At 50.7% G+C, this 22,963-nt stretch overlaps 1 protein-coding gene across 4 annotated transcripts in view; it reads left to right on the top strand.

Moving 5' to 3' along the window:
* LOC146863669 (long-chain-fatty-acid--CoA ligase ACSBG2-like) overlaps positions 1 to 22,963 on the top strand; it is a 632,294-nt gene that overhangs the window by 532,285 nt on the left and 77,046 nt on the right. For 3 of the 4 annotated variants that reach the window (XM_085627773.1, XM_085627780.1, XM_085627781.1), the window contains one exon: positions 16,440 to 16,604. The exons of the other annotated variant lie outside the window; for it this stretch is intronic. In XM_085627773.1, coding sequence (XP_085483899.1) covers positions 16,440 to 16,604 — 165 coding nt within the window. The remainder of the gene's footprint in view (positions 1 to 16,439; positions 16,605 to 22,963) is intronic. 4 annotated transcript variants of the gene reach the window in all.

The raw sequence follows: 22,963 nt of genomic DNA, 5'->3' as shown, positions 1-22,963 counted from the left end.
CTGTCAAAGCCTGGCTTGTTACAGAGTAATCCTAGCTTTTCAGTGGACCAAAGTGGGGTGGCTTGTGTCACTACACCCGACCAGCTAAGACGTCCGTTTGCTTGGCGACGAATCTCCACCGTGTGGGCCGTTGGGCCCAGGTATCGACCTTTCAGGGCTTTAGAATAGAGGGCTCTCAGCTATCCCTCCCTACCAATTTGATATTTGTCCAGCAGATATGCCGGGTGCAGTGGGGAGCGATAAATCCAGTGATTCACCACTATCAATTGTGACTCCCAGTAGTATAGACGCATATCTGGGAGAGCTATAACCGCATCTTACCAACCCTTTGTTAATTTATGTAACGCGATACGGGGCGCCCTCCCGTTCCATAGCAGCATTCTGACCTCACTCTGTTTCTGAAGTAGGACTCGGGGACCTTATGTGGGCAATTCTGAAGGATGTAGTGAAACCGGGGGAGAGCAAGCATCTTAAAAAGGGCAGTTCTGCCCAGCAGGGAGAGAGGCAGAGACCTCCAGTGCTTAACATCGTTCCGCAATCTCTCCAGAGGGACGGCCAAGTTTCTGTCATGGAAGATCTGAGGATCCGGAGTTATAAAGATAACAAGGTATCGGAATCCGTCAGTGGCTATTTCTACTTCACAGCCCAAAGGGAGTTTAGGAATCGGCCCCTGAAGCACGAAGATCACCGATTTGGACCAATTGATCGAATATCCGGAATACTTGCCGAAGTTCGTGAAGATATTTAAGATTCTGTGCACCAATTTATAGGGGGATGCCAGATATAACCGGAGATCATCGGCGTAGAGAGATATCCGATCTTCATATCCTTCCGTCCACTTCAGCCCTCTAATTACTGGATACGCTCTCACCCATGAGGCCAGTGGTGCTAGTGCTAATGAGAAAATCAGGGGGGACAGGGGGAATCCCTGTCTTGTGCCCCTTTTCAATGAGAAAATCCTAGATAGGTGGTTGTTGACCCTAACTTGACCTTTTAAGTCCGTGTAAAGCAGCTGTACTCAGTTCATAAATTTGGGGCCAAACCCTAGGTGCCGAAGGACTTCGAAGAGATATGTCCATTCTATCGAATTAAACCCTGTTTTGGCGTCCAGGGACAATACCACTACGTCTTCCTCTATTAGGTGTTTACGGCCCAGGACCTTATGAAGGCGGCGGATATTTAAAGCCCGACTGGTCCATATGAACCAATGAGGGGATCCGTAAGATCAGGCGAGGCGCCAGGAGTTTGGCCAGGATTTTCGCTTCCACGTTGATTAATGAGATCGGCCTATAGGATCCGCAGTCATCAGCAGGTTTCCCCGGCTTACGAATGACCATGATTGAGGCCAGCCGTTGGTCCTCCGGTAATATTCCTTTTTCGTAACTTTCATTATACATTTCTCGTAGACAGGGCGCCACATACGCGGCCGTTGTTTTTAGAAATTCAATTGGGATCCCGTTGGGCCCCTTCGTCTTCCCTGATTCTACACTATTTATTGCTAGGCGGATCTCATCGTCTGAAAGATCCTCTTCCAGTATGGTCCTATCTTCAGTGGTTAAGGTAGGCAATCGAATATCTGCTAGCAATTGGCGGGAGTCGTCTGCTGTAGGAATGGTCGAAGGGGTATATACCTTCTCGAGGTAATCCGCAAATGCATCCGCAATGGCCTGCTGGACTGAAAGTTGTTGTGTGTTACTAAGTGCTAGTCTGGATATCCAGCACTCTTCCTGTTCCCTCTTTTCCAACCAAGCTTGCATCTTGCCAGCTCTGTCTCCCAGTTCATAAATCCTATGCCGTGTCTCAAGCAATCTGGCCCTTACCTTCTCTTCAGCTAGAGCTTTATATTCTAACTGTTTGAGGGAGATCTTGTGGGCAGTGCCCTCACTGGGTGATTGTGCATGTTCTGTTTCGAGCTGGTGTAGGTCGCTTTCTAACTGCGCTAGTGCGCGGCCATTCCAGTCGGCTGCAGGCCACGCCCCCCTTTCTGACCTTTTTTTGTTGTTTTTAAGACTCTGGGCACTCTACCACTACTGATCAGTGCTAAAGTGCATATGCTCTCCCTGTAAATTGTATGTATAGATTGGTGTTTCCATAATTGGCTGATTTGATTTACTAGTCAGTCCCTAGTACAGTGCACTGTGTGTGCCCTGGGCCTGTAAATCAAATGCTGATAGTGGGCCTGCATCACTGACTGTGCCACCCACGTAAGCAGCCTGTAAATGTAACTCAGGCCTGCCATTGCAGAGCCTGTGTGTAGTCTGGTACTGTTATGTCGACTTGAAAAGTGCACCCACTTGTCAGGCCTTTACCTTCCCTTTTCTTACATGTTAGTCACACCTAAGGTAGGCCCAAGGTACACCTGTGGGCAGGGTGCAGTGTGTGTGAAAGGTAGGACATGCCATGATGTGTGTGGCATGTCCTGATAATGAAATACTGACAATTTCGTTTTTCACTATTGCGCGGCTATCTGTTCCCATAGGATAGAAAGGGGAGTTTGCCTATAACATCTTATAGACCTAACTACCTCTGGGAACAAGGTAGGGAAATAAAGTTTAGTATGCCTGAACTCAGATTGTTAAAATGCATCTTTTAGTGAGCGTGATTTTTAGATTCTGTGTTTGAAAATACAATTTTAGATAGTAGGTATTTTCTTGCTTAGCCATCCAGTGTGCCTCTGCTAGGATGTGTATTGACTGTCTGGCTTTGGAGTGACAGGGGCTGGGGATGTGCAGTGGCTCCAGAGAGTCTGGATGAGTCAGTGCTCGGCTGAATAGGCCTGGTCTGCTTTTGGAGAGGTGGGTGGCGTAGCACCTGCACCTGAATAGGGCTATGTCTGCCTTCCACAATGATGGCTCCACCCCTCCCCCCCCTGTAGTGTGTCTGGAGCCGTGGCTCACACTGACAATGGAGGTTGTTGTGCACTTGCAAAGTGCCCCCCAAACTGGTATGGACTGGGTTCAGGGCCCTGGGCCAGGAGAGAGCAAAGAGATTTACTGTATAAAAAGAGGGGCCTAGACTCCAGACTTTTAGACCACTGCTGAACTAAGGAACCTGCCAGGAAGAAGAACCGGGAAAGCTGGAGGAGGAGTACTGCCCCTGTGCTGTGTGCTTTTGGGGTTGGCCTGATGTGGTTGCTTCTATCTTGGACAGGGAAAGGACTGGACTGTGCTTTCATCATCCTGCTGTTAGAGTTTTCTCCCAGGGCTTGCAGTAGAACTTGCCTCCTGTGGGAAGTCTGAGGGATAGAAAAGACTTCAAAGATAACTTCTGAGAAATCAGGAGGAACCTTTTCCAAGGAGCAGAGCTGTAGAAACTGAGTAGCAATACTGCCTGTTAGAACTGGGATTTCTGGTTGGCTAGGGCTTGCGCCAAAGACAGGCAGAAACCACCACTCTATTCAGGGCAAGGAAGTTACACGCCAAAGATAACCCCTGCTCACCTCCTTGGTAGCTTGGCACGAGCAGCCAGGCTTATCTCTGAGGCAAGGTGTAAAGCGTTTGCGCGCGCACCCAGCAACAACACCCAAGGCCCACCACAAAGGAAACTCCACACAAGGTATTCTATAAAAATAGCCTTTGTATTATACACAACACATTAGATAAAAACACACACTTTACAATGTGCCAACAGGCACGGGCAGAATTTACAAGGGATTATATGTACAGGGGACAGGGCCACATGGACCACTGTCAGGAATCAGCACTTTTAGAATATAAAATTACTGTAGCACAAAATATACATATAACACAACCAGTAACCACTGGTAACATGTAAGCATCACCTACGCAACCCTAACCACCTTAGGAGAATGTCACGCAGGGAACTAGAAACTCACTAGCACCACCTGTACTAGGAGAAAACAAACAACCACCTAAGTATCACAATACCTGTAGGGGTAAACGCACACTACACATGATGCCTAAAACATTCAGAGGTGTAGAACATGGCACATGACGCATAAAACATTCAGCGGTGCTATGAAAGAAAACACATGATGCATAAAACATTCAGAGGTGCAGGTAAGGAACATTAGCGAGAAACTCTCATGAGCCACCACCTGTGGCAGTCCCTAGGCCAACTGGCCTTGTCAGGGCTAAGACGCCCTGTGTCCGGTGAAGCTGCGCCAGCCGCGCAGACCAAAAACGAAAAATGTCCCCCACCTAAACGTGGCAGCTGCCCACTAAGTGCTGGGCAGCTGTAGACCTGAGCGTGGGCACCACTGTGCCCTTGGAACACCAATCGCCGTCACTCGTGGGGCCTCTCTGGGCTCTAACACAATAAAAATGTCCCCTAGAGCCTTCTTGGCTCTGAACGAATATTCGGCCCCTTCGTTGGAGCCTCGGGGCTCTGATCGCCAGAAATGCGCCTCGTTGGAGCCTCACAGGGCTCGTGGACACTGCCACACGGGGCTCTATGGAAACTGCCCCCGCACCCCCAGCACAGGCGCGGAGTCCCCCAGCCCTTCTACACTCACCGGGCCGTTGCTCTGGGGACTCCCGCGTAGTCTCCTCTCTCTCCGCTCCGGGGAAGGACTCCGAGGTTTCTCCTTAACGCGGAGGGGCAGGCACCGACAATGTGCCTCGCGCCCCCTCCACACCAGGTCCTGCCGCACTTCTCTCTTCGGTCCAGCGCGGGGTGGACTCCCGCCTGGATCTTCACTCTCGGGCAGAGGGCCCCGGGGCGCAGGGTAGGCTCCTGCCTGCTCCGGGGCTCGGAGCAGCCGCGACGCTGCAGTAGGAGGCGGGGTAGGCTCCCGCCCTCCTTCCCTAAGTTCCGGTTGTCCCGGCGGCCCGCCCTCAGCCGCCTGACTTCCGGCTGAAGCCCGGCCGCGGCGGTGAATTCCTCGGCAATGAGAGGGGTAGGCTCCCTCGCCAACTGAGCACAACGGCGGGGTGGGCACCCGCCGAACCTGGCGGACACCGGCAAAATCGCGGGGTGGGCACCCGCTATCAGAATCAAAGCGCTCACAGGGCTATACAGCAAAACAGCGCGCCCTGCGCTCTAAAGCCCATACAGCGCTCCCAGGCGCTGCAAGTCAAAAAGGTCCAGCAGAAAAGTCTTCAAAAGGCAGGGGGGCAAAGACTGGGCCCAGGGGCCAGCTCACAGGGCCCTCCAGCAGGGAGGCAGTCCCCAGTGGCGGTCTCTCCTGGCGCCCAGCAGCAGCAGGCCCCCCTCAAGTTGATCCTGGAAGAGAACAAATTGTAAGGGGACACAGCCCCTTTTTATACAGAAAAAGTCTTTGTCTGAAGGTGCAGGGAAGGGGCGAACCAGTTACAACAGGTTCCTGAGCACTTTGTTTTGCTCAGCCCCTCTCCCTATTCACTGGCAGGCCAGGGTCATCAGACGCACCACAGGGGCCGGAGCCAGCAGTGTGTGGGGAAAGCCCTGTCCTATTCAGGACCCAGGTATACTCCTCCCCAGCCATCAGTATGCTAAACTCCCATTCACCACTGGGTGACTCCTCCTGACCCTGGGGATTTCCCTAGTCCGTCACATGACCTCCACCAGCCAATCGCCAGACAAGCCACACATTTCATACTGCACACTGAAGTGCCCACTTCTAGAAGTGGCACTTCCACACTAGGTACATGCACGCCGCACACATCATCGCGCAGCATTCAATCACACGAGTCCGCACATACCAAACTCGGGCCTGCACACCCCACGCATCAGGAACTACCAGGACACATACATTCCCCCATGCATTCCTATGGGAGGGCAGGCCAACCTCAACACACGCACGCACTTTACCCTGGGACACAGCGGTAAAGTGCGCAGAAACCAAAAATCATTACACCAAGTCACCCATAAAAAGCAAAAAGTTTCGGGGGTGAACCTGCCAGAAGGGCCGGGTCCAACACAACCCCCTTCCAGCCAAAACGCAGGGTAGACCAATCACCACCGTGAAGGTCTTCCCTGCTTTGGGCGACAAAACACGGACGCAGGCCCGCAACGGCAGGGACACTCTCTGGTTTTACGCCACTCTAAACCCATGGAATTCCTTCTAAAAGAACTCGGCGGACCAACTGGGCTACCCCACTGGTACTCCTCAGCTGTCCGCGGCCAGGACCAGGCCCTAGGCCATCTAGGCGCCACTGGTCCTTGCCTAACCACAGAATGGGGGGTAGTAACCCCTGGCACATAGTGACCATTTTCCACTCTTCCCCTCATCAGGGCTGTTCTAAACATCCACTGATCTTCCAGCCCAGGGTCCGTACCCTCAAGCTGACCAACAGTCACGGGTGAGGCTCTCCTCCCCCTACCTCTTCTTCTAGGGTTCCGTCCTCTCCTCCTCTGAGAGGCACCCTCAGGAATCAACTTTCCCACCAGCTCAGGACCTCTCCCTGAGAACTGGTCTCCCAACCTAGGGTTTAACCCCTCAGGCTGCACCGGGGTCAGAGGTGGGCTCTCCCACCCTCTGCACCCCTTCCAGAGTCCTGCTCCCTACCAACTGGGGCGGTACCTCTGGAAGAAGAACCGGTCAGGACACTTGTTACAGTAGTCCTACCCTTCAGGTCAGGCTGCTCCTGAACCTGGCCTCCCAACCTCTGGTCTAAAACCTTCGGTGGAATACTTGCCTGGCACTCCAGGACTTCTGGGGACTCACACAGTATCCCCCCAAGAGTAACATATGCCTCATATGTTGCATGACAGTCTGCCTGGCGCAGATCTCCCGTCCCCTGTCCACCTGACAGTGCGCGAAGATCCCCCAGGACAGACGTGTAGTCGCCATGGTCACTTCTAGGAGACTCAGCCCTCCCGGCTTGTCCCTGACCCACTGGCTCCTCCACCGGGGAACACAGCCCCACGCCACTCCTCTCGCCGGACTTCTGTACCCTCCCTACTGGAGCGGTACTGCATGACACCAGAACCACTGGAGCTCCATTTACAGAGACTCCAGGTTCTCCATACCCTAGGCGAGCTTCCTCAAGTGCCCTAACAGGACAGCCTAGGCCCCCAACCTGGTGTTCCCTTAAGAAACCATCCAGGTTCTGAGACTGGGTTTCGGGCCTCTGGGGACTCAAAGTCACCCACTCACTCCTACTCCACTGAGATAGGCCGTGAGCCCCTACACCCCTCTCACTACTCTGGGACCTCGCTGGGCTACTCTGAGCCTCTACCCCCATCCAGGATGGGAAGATCCCTGAGCCACTGCTATTGGAAGTACTCTCCCATACCTCATCAGAACCTTGGGCACCCTCCCAACGGTCTGCTTCCTCTGCCAGCTCCCATGGGCAAAAAGAGCCATACCTCAACAGGTGTTGGCGTAACCCGGGATAACAACTACCAAGCAGCTGCTCCTTAATAACCAGAGCATACAGTCCGTCAAAAGCCCGTTTCGTGTGTACCCTTAACCAATCGTCCAGTGCATCCTCACATTCACCCACAAACGTGCCCCAAGACTGGTGAGGCAGTTTCTTACTGCCCCTGAACTTCAACCTACATTCCTCCTCTTGGAAAACAGGTACCAGACTGGGTGAACTGGGAATGGGTCTCTCTGCACTGGCCTCTCTATCGCTGCCACCACTGGACTCTACCCTCACTGGTTAACCCAGAAAACCAATGCGCTCAGGGGACAACTTACCCTCCAGAGCTAATCTCTCCCTGGCGAAAGCCCTCTCAGCCTCCGCCATCCTCTCCTCCGCTAAGACCCTCTCGGTCTCACACTTTTTCTTCTCCACCCCCAGCTGCGCCATCGCCCTGGCATGCTCTAACCTGAGCTTCTCCATGGACAGCTGATGCTCCCTCTCTTCCCTCCTATCTATCCACTCCTCTGGGGACAGGGAAAGGGATGGGGTGCTGCTCCTGACACTGGACCCAGCAAGGGACTCCCTATCTATGGGGCCTTCACTTTCTACTGGCGTCCCTGTCAGGTAACCTTCCTCCTCTTCTGAATCTTCAGGGCTCCCCACAGACCCACTACCCTCTCGGCGTGCGGCCCGGGCCCTATCTTCCTCGCTGCGCTCTCGCTCCCACTCATCCTTTTGCCGTAGGATCAGGTTGTCCCTCAGTTTGGACTGGGTATCTGACTCACCCACCTCTATGTCTCTCTCTTCACAGAACCTTACCAACTCCAACCTACTGTATCTAAACAGACCACAGAAATTAAAAGCAGGCTCCATTTTGGCGGACGTTCCTGAGAAGAGTTTAACACAAGGAACCTGAGTGTCTGAGCTAACACAGGAGTACATAATTCACAAAGAACACCTTTAGGAGAGGAAATAATGGAACTTAAAAAACAATAATCCCTAAAATGTGATTTATCTAATGCAGAGTTTTGTGGTGTAGCCAGTCGCTGCTGCGGTACCGCGCAAACGCAAGTCCAAATCCCACCGCTGCCACCAATGTTAGAACTGGGATTTCTGGTTGGCTAGGGCTTGCGCCAAAGCCAGGCAGAAACCACCACTCTAGTCAGGGCAAGGAAGTTACACGCCAAAGATAACCCCTGCTCACCCCCTTGGTAGCTTGGCACGAGCTGCCAGGCTTATCTCTGAGGCAAGGTGTAAAGCGTTTGTGCGCGCACCCAGCAACAACACCCAAGGACCACCACAAAGGATACTCCACACAAGGTATTCTATAAAAATAGCCTTTGTATTATACACAACACATTAGATAAAAACACACACTTTACAATGTGCCAACAGGCACGGGCAGAATTTACAAGGGATTATATGTACAGGGGACAGGGCCACATGGACCACTGTCAGGAATCAGCACTTTTAGAATATAAAATTACTGTAGCACAAAATATACATATAACACAACCAGTAACCACTGGTAACATGTAAGCATCACCTACGCAACCCTAACCACCTTAGGAGAATGTCACGCAGGGAACTAGAACCTCACTAGCACCACCTGTACTAGGAGAAAACCAACAACCACCTAAGTATCACAATACCTGTAGGGGTAAACGCACACTACACATGATGCCTAAAACATTCAGAGGTGTAGAACATGGCACATGACGCATAAAACATTCAGCGGTGCTATGAAAGAAAACACATGATGCATAAAACATTCAGAGGTGCAGGTAAGGAACATTAGCGAGAAACTCTCATGATCCACCACCTGTGGCAGTCCCTAGGCCACCTAGCCTTGTCAGGGCTAAGACGCCCTGTGTCCGGTGAAGCTGAGCCAGCCGCGCAGACCAAAAACGAAAAATGTCCCCCACCTAAACGTGGCAGCTGCCCACTAAGTGCTGGGCAGCTGTAGACCTGAGCGTGGGCACCACTGTGCCCTTGGAACACCAATCGCCGTCACTCGTGGGGCCTCTCTGGGCTCTAACACAATAAAAATGTCCCCTAGAGCCTTCTTGGCTCTGAACGAATATTCGGCCCCTTCGTTGGAACCTCGGGGCTCTGATCGCCAGAAATGCGCCTCGTTGGAGCCTCACAGGGCTCGTGGACACTGCCACACGGGGCTCTATGGAAACTGCCCCCGCAGCCCCAGCACAGGCGCGGAGTCCCCCAGCCCCTCCACACCAGGTCCTGCCGCACTTCTCTCTTCGGTCCAGCGCGGGGTGGACTCCCACCTGGATCTTCACTCTCGGGCAGAGTGCCCCGGGGCGCAGGGTAGGCTCCTGCCTGCTCCGGGGCTCGGAGCAGCCGCGACGCTGCAGTAGGAGGCGGGGTAGGCTCCCGCCCTCCTTCCCTAAGTTCCGGTTGTCCCGGCGGCCCGCCCTCAGCCGCCTGACTTCCGGCTGAAGCCCGGCCGCGGCGGTGAATTCCTCGGCAATGAGAGGGGTAGGCTCCCTCGCCAACTGAGCACAACGGCGGGGTGGGCACCCGCCGAACCTGGCGGACACCGGCAAAATCGCGGGGTGGGCACCCGCTATCAGAATCAGAGCGCTCACAGCGCTATACAGCAAAACAGCGCGCCCAGCGCTCTAAAGCCCATACAGCGCTCCCAGGCGCTGCAAGTCAAAAAGGTCCAGCAGAAAAGTCTTCAAAAGGCAGGGGGGCAAAGACTGGGCCCAGGGGCCAGCTCACAGGGCCCTCCAGCAGGGAGGCAGTCCCCAGTGGCGGTCTCTCCTGGCGCCCAGCAGCAGCAGGCCCCCCTCAAGTTGATCCTGGAAGAGAACAAATTGTAAGGGGACACAGCCCCTTTTTATACAGAAAAAGTCTTTGTCTGAAGGTGCAGGGAAGGGGCGAACCAGTTACAACAGGTTCCTGAGCACTTTGTTTTGCTCAGCCCCTCTCCCTATTCACTGGCAGGCCAGGGTCATCAGACGCACCACAGGGGCCGGAGCCAGCAGTGTGTGGGGAAAGCCCTGTCCTATTCAGGACCCAGGTATACTCCTCCCCAGCCATCAGTATGCTAAACTCCCATTCACCACTGGGTGACTCCTCCTGACCCTGGGGATTTCCCTAGTCCGTCACATGACCTCCACCAGCCAATCGCCAGACAAGCCACACATTTCATACTGCACACTGAAGTGCCCACTTCTAGAAGTGGCACTTCCACACTAGGTACATGCACGCCACACACATCATCGCGCAGCATTCAATCACACGAGTCCGCACATACCAAACTCGGGCCTGCACACCCCACGCATCAGGAACTACCAGGACACATACATTCCCCCATGCATTCCTATGGGAGGGCAGGCCAACCTCAACACACGCACGCACTTTACCCTGGGACACAGCGGTAAAGTGCGCAGAAACCAAAAATCATTACACCAAGTCACCCATAAAAAGCAAAAAGTTTCGGGGGTGAACCTGCCAGAAGGGCCGGGTCCAACACTGCCTCTGTGCTGTTTGCTGTCTGGGGTTGGCCTGTAGTGGCTACTTTCTGCCAAGGAAAGGGAAAAGAACTTTGCTGTTTGCTGTGTCCCCTGCTTGAGGAAGATCTCCAAGGGCTTGACATTGAGCTTGCCTCCTGTTCTGAAGTCTCAGGGACACAATGACTTCACCACCAGCTCTCCTGAAATTCCTTGCTGGGAGTTCTGACCTGCTAAGAGGTGCCTGCTGTTGTTTTGGACCTCTGGTGGCTGTTTGCGGCTGGGAGCTGGAAAAAGTAACGCAACTTTGAGAAGCATGACTTATCCGCACCTGTTTCCGACGCATCGCCAAATAAATCACCGCAGCGCGCGCCTGTGGATAGAGAAATCGGCACACTCCGCTTCGAGTGCACCGATCTCCGAAGTCTGTAATACTGTATTGTGGTTTTTTGTCGTTTGGTCTTGTTTGGTGTAGATAAAGATTTCTTATTTTTCTAAACTGGTGTGGTGTCCATTTGTAGTGTTTTTACTGTATTACTGTATGTGTTCACAAATGCTTTACACACTGCCGCTGAGATAAGCCTGTCTGCTCGTGCCGAGCTACCAAGGGGTTGAGCAGGGGTCATTTTAGAAGTGTATCCCCTTTGCCCTGACTCGAAGCAAGGGTCCCTATTTGGACAAAGGTACCTACCTCTGCCAACTAGAGACCCCCATTTGTAAACCCTTCTTACTCCCTGTAGCATGACTTTTTGACTCGCCCTGATGATCAATGAGATTCTGATGAACTGTTGGTTACACCACCTCAGCCACTACCAGAGTAACTTCTGACAGCCGCCGACCCGTTCAATTAGAACCTATCTGATGGCGGCCATGTGATAGACGCCAGCATGTCAGAAGCATACGTGGGAGAATGCACCCAGCCCGAGTCCGTAGCGAGGGACGAGGACTCCCAAGGGACATCCTTGACGTAACCCTGCTCTGTCCCAGAGGCTCCAAGGCTACATGTTATTTACTAGTGTATGCGATATGTACATGTTGTCAGTCTTGCAATGCAACCCTGCATCAGTGTACCAGTCCTTCTGAAATATTACACCACTGGCTCCCTAACCACACCAATGCACTAACTAAGGGACATATCTACAACGCGACGATAGAAAATTATCGCCGCTTTTGCGGCCGTTTTCGTCTGTTTTCGGCTGAAAAGTGGCGATAATTTTATCGCCTAATTAGCAAGGTCACGCTAACATGTGAAACCTTGCATTAGCGCACAAATTCCTAACGCCCAGCTTTGCATCTCTAATGAGATGCAAAGTGGGCGTTCCTGACCTGACAGGAGAGGAGAAATGTCGCTAAGTGACATTTCTCCTTTCATGAAGCCCCACGCTATGAAGCATAGCGGCAAGAAAAGTAGCGATAACCCCTGTTATCGCTACTTTCCTAGCGCCTGCTTCAGGACCGACTTAGCCATGATATCCAATGTAAGGTGGATATCATGGCTAAATTTGTGAGGCCCTATCAACAAGCTAACACCAAACTTTGTGAGATTATCGCTGGATTTCCAGCGATAATCTCACGTTAGGCAGTTAGCGCTAGGATTTTTATCGGTTTTGAGATAAGCGTTCCTAATAGCTCGCTATATCAGTGATAAACATCCATGTTAGCCGGCGATAATTATCCTAGCGCTAAGTGCACTTAGCGATAATTATCGCCGGTTGTTGCTGATATGCCCCTAAGAGTCATGTGCTAAATTTGTGAGTAATGGCCCTTAACGATAATAATGTGATATCTCAGTGCAGCCTCCAGACTTACCACTTAGTGTAAATCTTTGAGCATAACTTGAACACACTCATCCCGATGATGTAGCGCCAGGAAACCCCAATGGGATAGCTGAGCGCTAGACTCTAAATGAGCCTCAAAGCTTAATATTTTTTCGCTTATTGCATACATATTTCCTCTTCTTATGAAATATTTCAGCACATCCTTTTTTTAGTAAATATTTTTATTAACAACAGCTCAGAACATCTTCAGATGCATAGACAGAGCAAAGTGTAGCATGAACATTTTATCCAATTGACATCACAATTCGGACCCACACCCTTCCACACTCTTAGTCCTTCTCTGTTTTATCCGCTGGAAGTGCAGTCTTTCAGACATAGATGTGATCTCTTCCCTATCATCCCAACCCCTCCTGTGTCAGTGGCCCCTGTATGCCCTCCACCCACTCCTGATCTTGTCTCATTTAGGAGGGCATGCTCTGGCCTTATGTATCACTGCCTCTGCCCCGCAGCACCAGTCTAAGTCCTCCTCAGGGCATGCTCTGGCCTTATGTAGCACTTCCTCTGCCCCGCAGCACCAGTCTAAGTCATCCTCAGGGCATGCTCTGGCCTTATGTAGCACTCCCTCTGCCCCGCAGCACCAGTCTAAGTCATCCTCAGGGCATGCTCTGGCCCTATGTATCACTTCCTCTGCCCCGCAGCACCAGTCTAAGTCATCCTCAGGGCATGCTCTGGCCTTATGTATCACTTCCTCTGCCCCGCAGCACCAGTCTAAGTCATCCTCAGGGCATGCTCTGGCCCTATGTATCCCTTCCTCTGCCCCGCAGCACCTGTCTAAGTCATCCTCAGGGCATGCTCTGGCCTTATGTATCACTCCCTCTGCCCCGCAGCACCAGTCTAAGTCATCCTCAGGGCATGCTCTGGCCCTATGTATCACTCCCTCTGCCCCGCAGCATCAGTCTAAGTCATCCTCAGGGCATGCTCTGGCCCTATGTATCACTCCCTCTGCCCGCAGCACCTGTCTAAGTCATCCTCAGGGCATGCTCTGGCCCTATGTATCACTTCCTCTGCCCCGCAGTACCAGTCTAAGTCATCCTCAGGGCATGCTCTGGCCCTATGTATCACTTCCTCTGCCCCGCAGCACCAGTCTAAGTCATCCTCAGGGCATGCTCTGACCCTATGTATCACTCCCTCTGCCCCGAAGCACCAGTCTAAGTCATCCTCAGGGCATGCTCTGGCCTTATGTATCACTTCCTCTGCCCCGCAGCACCAGTCTAAGTCATCCTCAGGGCATGCTCTGGCCTTATGTATCACTTCCCCTGCCCCGCAGCACCAGTCTAAGTCATCCTCAGGGCATGCTCTGGCCTTATGTATCACTCCCTCTGCCCCGCAGCACCAGTCTAAGTCATCCTCAGGGCATGCTCGGGCCCTATGTATCACTCCCTCTGCCCCGCAGCACCAGTCTAAGTCATCCTCCCATTCCAACAGTTCCGGTGGACGGCTCGCCCCCACATCCTGGCTATGTTCCGTTTTGCAGCTATTGCCGCCACCTCAAGCCATATTGTTCAGTATTTGGGCCGTTATGCCTTGCCCGTCACACAGAGTTGGACCCAAAGTGGCTCCACGGGATCTCCAATTCAGTGACATCAGACGTGACTCGTGTGACCTCCCTCCAGTAGCTGCGAATGTAACCACTCCCGAATGATATGAAAGAAGGAGCCCACTTCCCCACACCCTCTCGCACAGTAGGACACACAGTGGCCCGACCGATACAGCGGCGATCTTGAGGTGTAGGACCTATGGAAGATACCTAGCTGAATGAGCTGGAATTGGGCCCGTATAGTTACTTCCCGAGGCCTCTGCACTGCCTCCTCCCAGTCGTCCTCTTCCAAGAGTCCTAGGTCTGCCGGCCATGCCTCCCTCAAGAAGTCTCTTGGATTTGGTGAATCGTACATGATTTTCTTATAAGTCAGGCAGGTCGCCCCGATATCATTGGGTCCATTAGCAATCTGTCTTCGAGGGGTGAGTTATTTCAGCACATCTGAAACCTAATTAATTCTTTTTTTTTAAATATCTTTTTATTATTTAAGGCAGAACGAAAAAACAAATTAAACAGTTCGACCAGTTTGACAGATGTTGAACAGACAAGACAAATCAGACGCAATGAACACAGTGGCGACATTCACCAAATTAATACACATTACAGAATTAACGATCGTGTAACCCTAAGCTGGGTCAAGGGGACAACGCCTCTTCCTCAGGGGTGTGTACAGGTGCCACACAGATCCCTCCTCTATAAGCATTCCACCCGGACCACACCGCTGACCACTTTCTGGGGCACCCGCGTGCTACGTATACAGTCTTTTCTCTAAACATGCACCAGTCAAGACTCTTTTCCCAAGCGGCCAAGGTGGGTGGTGCCTCCGCTCCCCATAGACGGGCTATCTCTCGCTTGGCCCTAATTAATTCTTGATGTCCTTATTTTATGGAAATTCACCCTTCTGCATGTTCTTCCCAAATCCTTTGCTTATATGGGACTAGTTTTACTGGCTTCTATGGAGCCAGGGCCCTGGGAGATGTCTAGCCGTCTCCGACATGCGCCTGACCCTTAAAACATGGTAATAAAACTCATTTGTAATTGGCATCTCAGACTCTTTAGTAGGGCCACAGAGTAATGTGTTGCAAACTGTACACCAGTGGCAAACAGATCATATGTTATATGTTGGCTGTTGTGAGTAGTTACAACACTCTCTTGAGCAAATCCAAATATGGGGTGAGCCTGTTCCCGGATACGATATTTATCATCTTGGACTTGTTTTAGTCATTGACTATAACTATATTTTAGCTACATTTATTTGGAAGTTTTACTGCTTGGCTTGTTTCTTAATTGTATTGTAGTTTTGGTTTCTCTTAAGGACTGCCCTGCTGTCCTCATAGCAGACGCCTATTGCTTTCCATCCGAGCTACCAGGGGGAGGCCTAGATTCTCTCAATGACTAGTGTTTACTTAACAAGAAACTGGCTTACTACGTTTTGGGGAGCTCACGCCCTAGGAGCCCAGGAACTCACTCTCACCCTCTAAAAACCTGTACTGCCACCCTGCCCTCCACAAGGGCACATCACCAGCCAGCACCCTGCGGAGGTTACAATGGCTCTGTGTGTCACAGGGAAACATATTTGAACTAGTTAGTCAAGAAAGAACGAATGACAAACCACAAACGACACATTGGCAAACTTACATGTTTCCTCATTTTTTCAAACCCAAAAGTATGATTCCTTGTGAGCCCTTCGGCTTAAAGAGACTCGTGTCATTAATGCATGGAGGGGCGGCCTCCAATCGTTCCTACAAATGGAGTGGTTTTCCTATTAGGAGTGCTTTACCATAACTAGTTGCAATAAACTACCCTTAGGGGGAACCCCAATGAATTAATCATTTCAATACCTTTGAACTAACAGGCTGGAAGGTGAATTTGTTATTTAAATTAGTGTGTTGTAAGATTTTAGCCGCTCTTCTCATGTTGTGCGTCATGGTCCTTGGTGGGAAGAAATATTCCAGGGGGAGGGAGGTAATTTTAGAAAATGATAAGTGTGATAATGTGTATTAATAATTATATATTTTGTATTTGTAAACTATTATATTGTAGTTGGAAAGTTGTATTTTGAATTGGATTTATTTAATTTGCATTTTAAGTTTTTTACACCTTCACTAAGTGTGTTTAGATTTGAGTGGGAATAGTGTATTTGAGTGGGAATAGAAAATGTACAAATTGAGGCCTTTAATACTTCCAGTGACTACCGACGAACTACGATGAACTCTTTCTGAGTGATTTTGGTTTTCGAAGAAGGCATGCACTAATCATTGGAAGACACTTGTATTGTCTCTATGTTGGAGACACAAAATCTTTATCCCACTTCTCTTTTCTGTTCATGACCCTGAAGATCACATGGATGGCAAAAACGTTTGCTAAGAGGATGTGCATGAAGGAAGATTTGTTGACTGTAAGCTACCTGCCACTGAGCCACATTGCTGCCCAGATGTTGGACATCTGGTTGCCTCTCTGCAAAGGAGGGAGCACCTATTTCGCACAGCCAGATGCACTGAAGGTAACATTTGTGTGAGGACCATCCTTTCTGTGGTATGTGTCCGATATCTGAGTGCCCTTGACATATATGTCAGACATTCATTCATGATGTCTACTGTCAGAGTGCAAGATCCGTCTTATGTTTCCTTTTAAGCTCGTGTCATTGCTCCCCAGTATTGTCCACATTTCATACACTCTTTCCATCCGCCCTTGTTACTGAAATACGTCTGTGGGTTCTGCCTTTCTTGCTGATGCTAACTTTGTTTACTTTTTTGAAGTTTCTATTTCCATACTGGAAACATATTCTGGTAAATTTGTTTTTGTGGTGATAGATGATGCGCCACAGTAGAGGTGTTTTCCAAAGGACTTTTGAGAATGAGCAGGTAGGAGCAGCGAGTAGACAGCGTAGGGAAACCTAACCGACTGACCTGGAAGTCCCACCAGGCTCTAACTGCTGCATTCAAGGGATACAAGCCATACACAGCGTTTCACTCACCTGCAAACAGTCTGCCTTCCACAATCTACCATTCCACCTGCAAAGATTCCACCCTGCTCTTACCACACACCTTCTCCCTTTAATAATAAAGAACAAGGGAAAAAAATAACCACAAATAAACATGTGTGAGATGATGGCCAATTTTCAGGATATTGGCTAAAGTTCTTTGCTGGAAATGTAGATTTGATGACGCCACTTGTTTAACACCACTGCACCCATAATGCAGAAGCGTGAGGACTTCTTGATGTTTGTAAATGAAGGGCCATATCAATGACCCCGGTTGACTGTGCTTGCACCACGCAACGTGGCACAGTGCACTGCAACTGAAAGATGAGATTTTTCAAGTCATCCAAGGCCACTTCGTGTGGCCCTGAGTCACCGCATAAATCTAGAGTAAAAACAACGCAGCGCAAATCGCTCCTTTGCCTTATCCTGCACTAGGGGGCGCTGCGTGGGTGTTCCCACACAACTCCCATTTTGACGCATTTCTAGAATTACCAGAACTGGTAAAGCTGGGAATGCACCAAACAGATTCTCCTTCCCAGGAAAGCTGATGGCTTTCAAAGTACAGTGAAAACACAACCCTCAAGGCATGCTCCGAGGCCTCAGCCATGACAAACTGTCAACAGCGGTGGACCGAGCATTGGGGGCCTATGTTTGAGATGGTCACCTTGCTGCGCTGTAGTGTGTGACAGGGAAAGGGCAGAATGCTGCCGTATTTAAAATAATAAAGAGCTTCCTGCCTTTCCTGGGAAGGAGAATGTAAAAGAAAAAAAAGAATTCAAAAGATGTTGGACAAGCGGTAATAATGTATGTAGGACATTGCGTTGTAATGTTATACTATACTACTTGCATGTGTAGAGCCCATGGCAGGTGGACCAGGCATCCCAGCGCTAGTTGTGTGACACGAACATTAGGGCGTTTTTGAAAGGACAGTTCATTGTCCACCGTTCGCAGGGTCTGGGGAAGGGAGTTCCAGAGTTCGTCCTCCACTTCTTGCCCTTCTGATGGAGGGAACGTGAGTCTCGCACGCGTTTGCGGATCTGAGGGATGTTTTGAGCTATAGGGGGCAATAAGCTGCCAGGAGATGGTAGGGCCTTGAGTTCGGAGGGCTAGGTGTGCGATGCACAGAGCCTTGAATTTGATCCTTTGGGCCAACAGGAGCCGTTGGAGATGGCAATGGCTTGCAGAACTAAGCTGTGTCTGGGGATGTTTAGCAGGGTGTGCACCGCCGCGTCCTGCACCGCTTGCAGTTTGTTGATAGCTGCTTTAGACGTACACAGGTACAGCGCGTTACTGATGTCCATGCGGGGTAGGATCCGTGCCTGGACCGCTAGCCTCCTGGCGAGCGGGAGGAGCAGGGGCAGAATGTTGCGTACATTTCGGAGGATTCCGTGGCAACAGACAAAGAATATGTTGGTTGGGTTTCCATGGATAATGATTTGTCCAGCCATACCCCCAAACTTTTAATAACTGTCTTGAGGGCAGGCCTAAGCACTCAAACCAGCTCAGGGACTTATGAGGATTTGGAGTGTCCCCATGGATAAGAAATTTGGCCTTCTTTCCAGTTAGATTGAGGCACGACTTGTCCATCCAACGAGCTTCCATCTCCAGGCATGGTCCCGGAGTGGGGGCTGTGGGGTTCCGATCTGGAGTGAGCATGAATACCTGTTGGGCGTCATCCACATAGGATACTATGGAGCTCTCGATTGGTGTCCCAATATCAGCGAGCGGCGGCATGCAAAGCTTGAAAAGCGTGGGACTCAGGGATGATACCTGCGGGACTCCACCGTGCAAGGGTGAGACGTCTGACGAGCAAGACTTGTCAAATTCCTGGAAGGACCTGCCCTTCACAAAGGAGTTGAGCCAATCCATGGCCTCTCCTGAGACTCCAGCCATGTGAATCCTTCTGAGTAGGATTTTGTGGCTTATGGTGTCCAACGCTGCGCATAGATCAAGGAGTATTATGGCTACCGTGCCTCCCAGGTCAAGTCTCCTTTTTGAGTCTTACACTCCCGGCCGGATTGACTGTAGCGGGCACCGGGCATTTCCCCAGTGGGACGCCAGGGTGGGGGCCAGTTTTGGGTCCCTGGGGGTCCGTTTTTGCTAAGAGGGGCCGGCAATATCGCCACCGGTAACAAAACCGGCTGGAACTGGCCCTTTTAAACAGCTCGGCCGCACCCTGTCATCTCCAACAAGGGGGCCAGCCAAGCAGTTTGCCAGGGCCAGTTTCGGTTCCAAGTCCAGCCCTGCTTACACTACACTAAAAGAGCTGTTTTGGAGATGTGTTGCAATAAATTAATCAATCCGCTTTTGTATCTCGCAGCACTGTCTGCTCTAGGGGTATCTGGGCGCTTAGGGTGATGTGCCTTCATCGAAGAGCCAGGTCTTGAGTTTCTTTCTGAAGTCCGCCAGGAAGGGTGCTGTACGGAGAGAGAGGGGAAGGTTGTTCCAGGTCTTGGCAGCGATGTAAAAAAAGAAGTGGCCCCCTATGAGAAAGATGCCGGGGTGTGTACGAGGGCGAGAGAGGCTGAGCGTAGGTGTCTTGTGGGTAGGTGGAAGTTCAGTCGATTGTCTTTGGTTCTGTAGGGTCTTGTATGCATGTATGAGGATCTTGAACTGGCATCACTTCTGGATGAGTAGGCATTGGAGGTTTCTGAGGTGGGGGTGATGTGGGTCTGTTTGGGGAGGTCGAGCGCAAGTCTGTCTGTGATGGTCTGAATGTCTTCTGAGGAGCTGGGTTGAGATTCCGGGGTAGAGAGCGTTGCCGTAGTCGAGATGGCTGGTGACGAGGGCCTGCGTGACTGTCTTTCTGGTGTTGATTGGGATCCATGTGAAGAGATTCTGTGGAGCATGCAAAGGACGAGGAAGCTGGAGGAGGCGACTGCGTTGACTTGTCGTTTCATGGTCAGTTGCCTGTTGAGGATGATACCGAGGTTGCAAACTTGGTCTGTCGTTCTGAGTGTAGGTCTGAGTTCCTCTGGCCACCAGCTGTGGTCATGTGTTGGGGCCAGTGCCCAGTGTGGCTAGGGTTTAAGACTTTGTTAGTTTCTATGAATCCCGAAAGGTGAGGGTTGACACGTCTTTTGAGCAATTTGCTTCTACCTGGAAGCCACGTGCAGTGAGCAGCATTACCCAGCAGTTATGACAATTCAACATGGTAGATTTCTTTTTAAATCACCACAGCACATATTCAGCAGGCAGTGCATGAAATGGTATTCACTAACATGTACAACCACTTGGAATAAAAGGTGCACCATTTTAATATTGACCAAGTGAGTGTTCACTTTTTTGAGACTTTTTTGAGATTTGCCAAAGAAAAAGCCCTTCGTCTCAGTAAGTCCAGTTAAACAGCTGTATTTAATGGAAGCCATCACCAGGTTAAATAAAGGTGGCCAACTAGCCTCTGCAGATCTGTATTTTCCACTCTTCATTCTTTGCACTTCTGACCAATTTCATCTGGGAACAAAAGAGCAAGTAAAGATGCTTTTTGCAGAAGTCACATTTGCAGGTCTGCAGCAGATGAGAAGTTAAACAAGAAAACCAGGAGCCCAGGAAGGCTCAGCCCATTGAGCCGTGCGCGAGCTCGCCTTATTACTCACTGAATAAATTACATCCATCTCCTTTCATTCACTAATCGCAATACTCTCGCTCATGGCTGTCTCTGCTCACTTTCGTGTGAAACTTTGCCCTGTGCTCAGCTTTGCATCAGGATTTCGTAAAATGTGTATGCCGGCGACTTCCGGGGCAGACTTCACAATATGCAGCACATTGGGACGTGGGAAATACCACTCTGATATTGGTTCAGTGAGGGGTCAATTTAAAAGGCTCAAGAGGTGAACCTGGCTTGAAACCAAAGAGCCAGTCTGTCGGGGGGTGTCAGAGAACTTGAGGTCCCCCATCCTGACAGACACCTGTCCTTCAAATGTAGCGTTCATACCTTGACAGGAACTGTCGTCATGGTCTCATGGTCCCATCACCCTGTCAAGGCGCACAATGCCTGGTGTACGCCTGCCATCGGATTTGACATCCACCCACCAAACTTTAACAAATGTGTTGTTTTTCAAAACCAAACTCCCAAAGTGGGAGTTTGTTATTGAGAAGCCCAAAAAATGACGATCACGCCCAGAGATTTCTCCTTTGGTGTGGGGGGTCGTTGTTTGTTTTGTTCTGTCCCTCATGGACAGGAAAAAAGGACATCCCACCGTCCACCCTAAATAGAGCGGGCAGTGCAATGCGATCCTCTAAAGCTCCTACTCCAACCAGCCATTGGAGGAAGGTTTCCATCGACAGAGCCAACGGGGTTCCCTAGATTGAAAGCTGGTGGCCCCCCCAACCCTAAAGGGTGGCGGTCAGCGGGTGCTCCTTCACACTCAGTGACTGGAAGAGAGCTGTGTCAGCCAGACAGCACCCATCACACGAGACAGTGCAGCGCGTTTCTTTGGACTTGATGTAATGACGCAGTCATTTGTATTCTTAATGCAGCGCTGTAGGAAGCTGGCTCTGTATATGCTATACCAAAGTGAGGTATAGTGTGCACAGAGTCCAGTGGAACCCCAAAGGTAGGCAGAGGTAAAGTTAGATAGAACCTTACTCTCTAAGTGTGGTAGTGTGGTCGAGCAGTAAGGCAGTATCCAAGGACAGTGGTAAGCATTTGTTGTACACACTCAGTCAGCAAAGGAATTCACACACTCAGACTGAACTTCAGACCAATTGTTTTTGTATAAAAATATTCTTTTAGTTATTTTATTTCTAGAACCAAGCAAGGCTGGCACAGGTAAGTGATAAATACTTTTCAGCAGTAAATGCTGATTGTAAAACTGTTCAATTGCAATTGTAAATGTACTATGGTTTGGCTTACAGTATTGTCTGAGGGAAATGCAATCACTTGTAAATGCAGAACATAGACTTGAATGGGATTTTCAGTAAAATAGCAGGCAAGTTACTTTTGGATTACTTTTCTTACTCAGTGCTGTATGCCTGGATGCAGCACTGGGACATTTCCTGTAAACAGGTGAGTAAAAGCGTTTTTGTTAAATCGTACAAATTTAAAGAATTTCTTTAGGTTTCAAAACTCCACACTTGGAAACTTTTTCAGGAAAAAGTGTCAATGTTATCCTGTGGAGGAAAATATGGTCATCTGTTTGGAGGTAAGTAATCGGTCTTTGGAGTTGAGGTTCTGGGGTTAGAACAAGGGTTCCGCCAGGGTCAAGGATGCACTCTCATTACACCCTCAGCAGCACTAGGGCGGCCGGGTGCAGAGTGTTGAGGTCCAATGTTATCCAATGGTGATAGGGGGTCTCCGGTTGGTGGCTGCTGGCAAGCAGGTCACTGGGTTGTGGGAGCAAAGTTCCTGGACTTTAGCTCAGGGCAAATGGGGAAACAAGTTAGCACTAAAGGTGCACCCTCAACGGCACTAGGGCGGCCGGGTGCAGGGTGCTGTTTTGACGTCGGATGCCCTGTTGTTTCCAATGGAGAACCTCCGGTTTGCAAAGGCACTGCAGGCAGAGAAACGAAGGACTTCTGGGTGCGACCACCACTTCGAGAGGTAAGTTGGGAAGTTAGCGGTTTGTTACCCACTGTCGGTTTGGGCACACAAGGCCGTGGTGCGTCTTGTGTAGGGGTACCTTTTTGGGTCCGATTTTCTTACCAGTTCAGGGTCGCAGTTGGGGGGGCCTTCTGGATATAGGCTGCAGGCGTCGACTGGTCGCCAGATCTTGGTTCAGGATCGCTGGGGTGACCTCCTTGTGGTGTTTGCCCACTCGAGCTCGGGCTGTGGATGGCGGGTGCAGAGTGGGGCGGATTTGCGGTCTCCTGCTGCTTCCAGAGGTTGCAGTTGAACAAATCCGGTGTTCACGGGAGAAGCAGTCTTTGTAAGTGAAGGC

The sequence above is a fragment of the Triturus cristatus genome, chromosome 2_1 (assembly GCF_964204655.1).
Source record: "Triturus cristatus chromosome 2_1, aTriCri1.1, whole genome shotgun sequence".
Lineage (NCBI taxonomy): Eukaryota > Metazoa > Chordata > Amphibia > Caudata > Salamandridae > Triturus > Triturus cristatus.
Note: the sequence above shows the minus strand (reverse complement) of the source record. Positions and strands in the feature narration are given on the sequence as shown.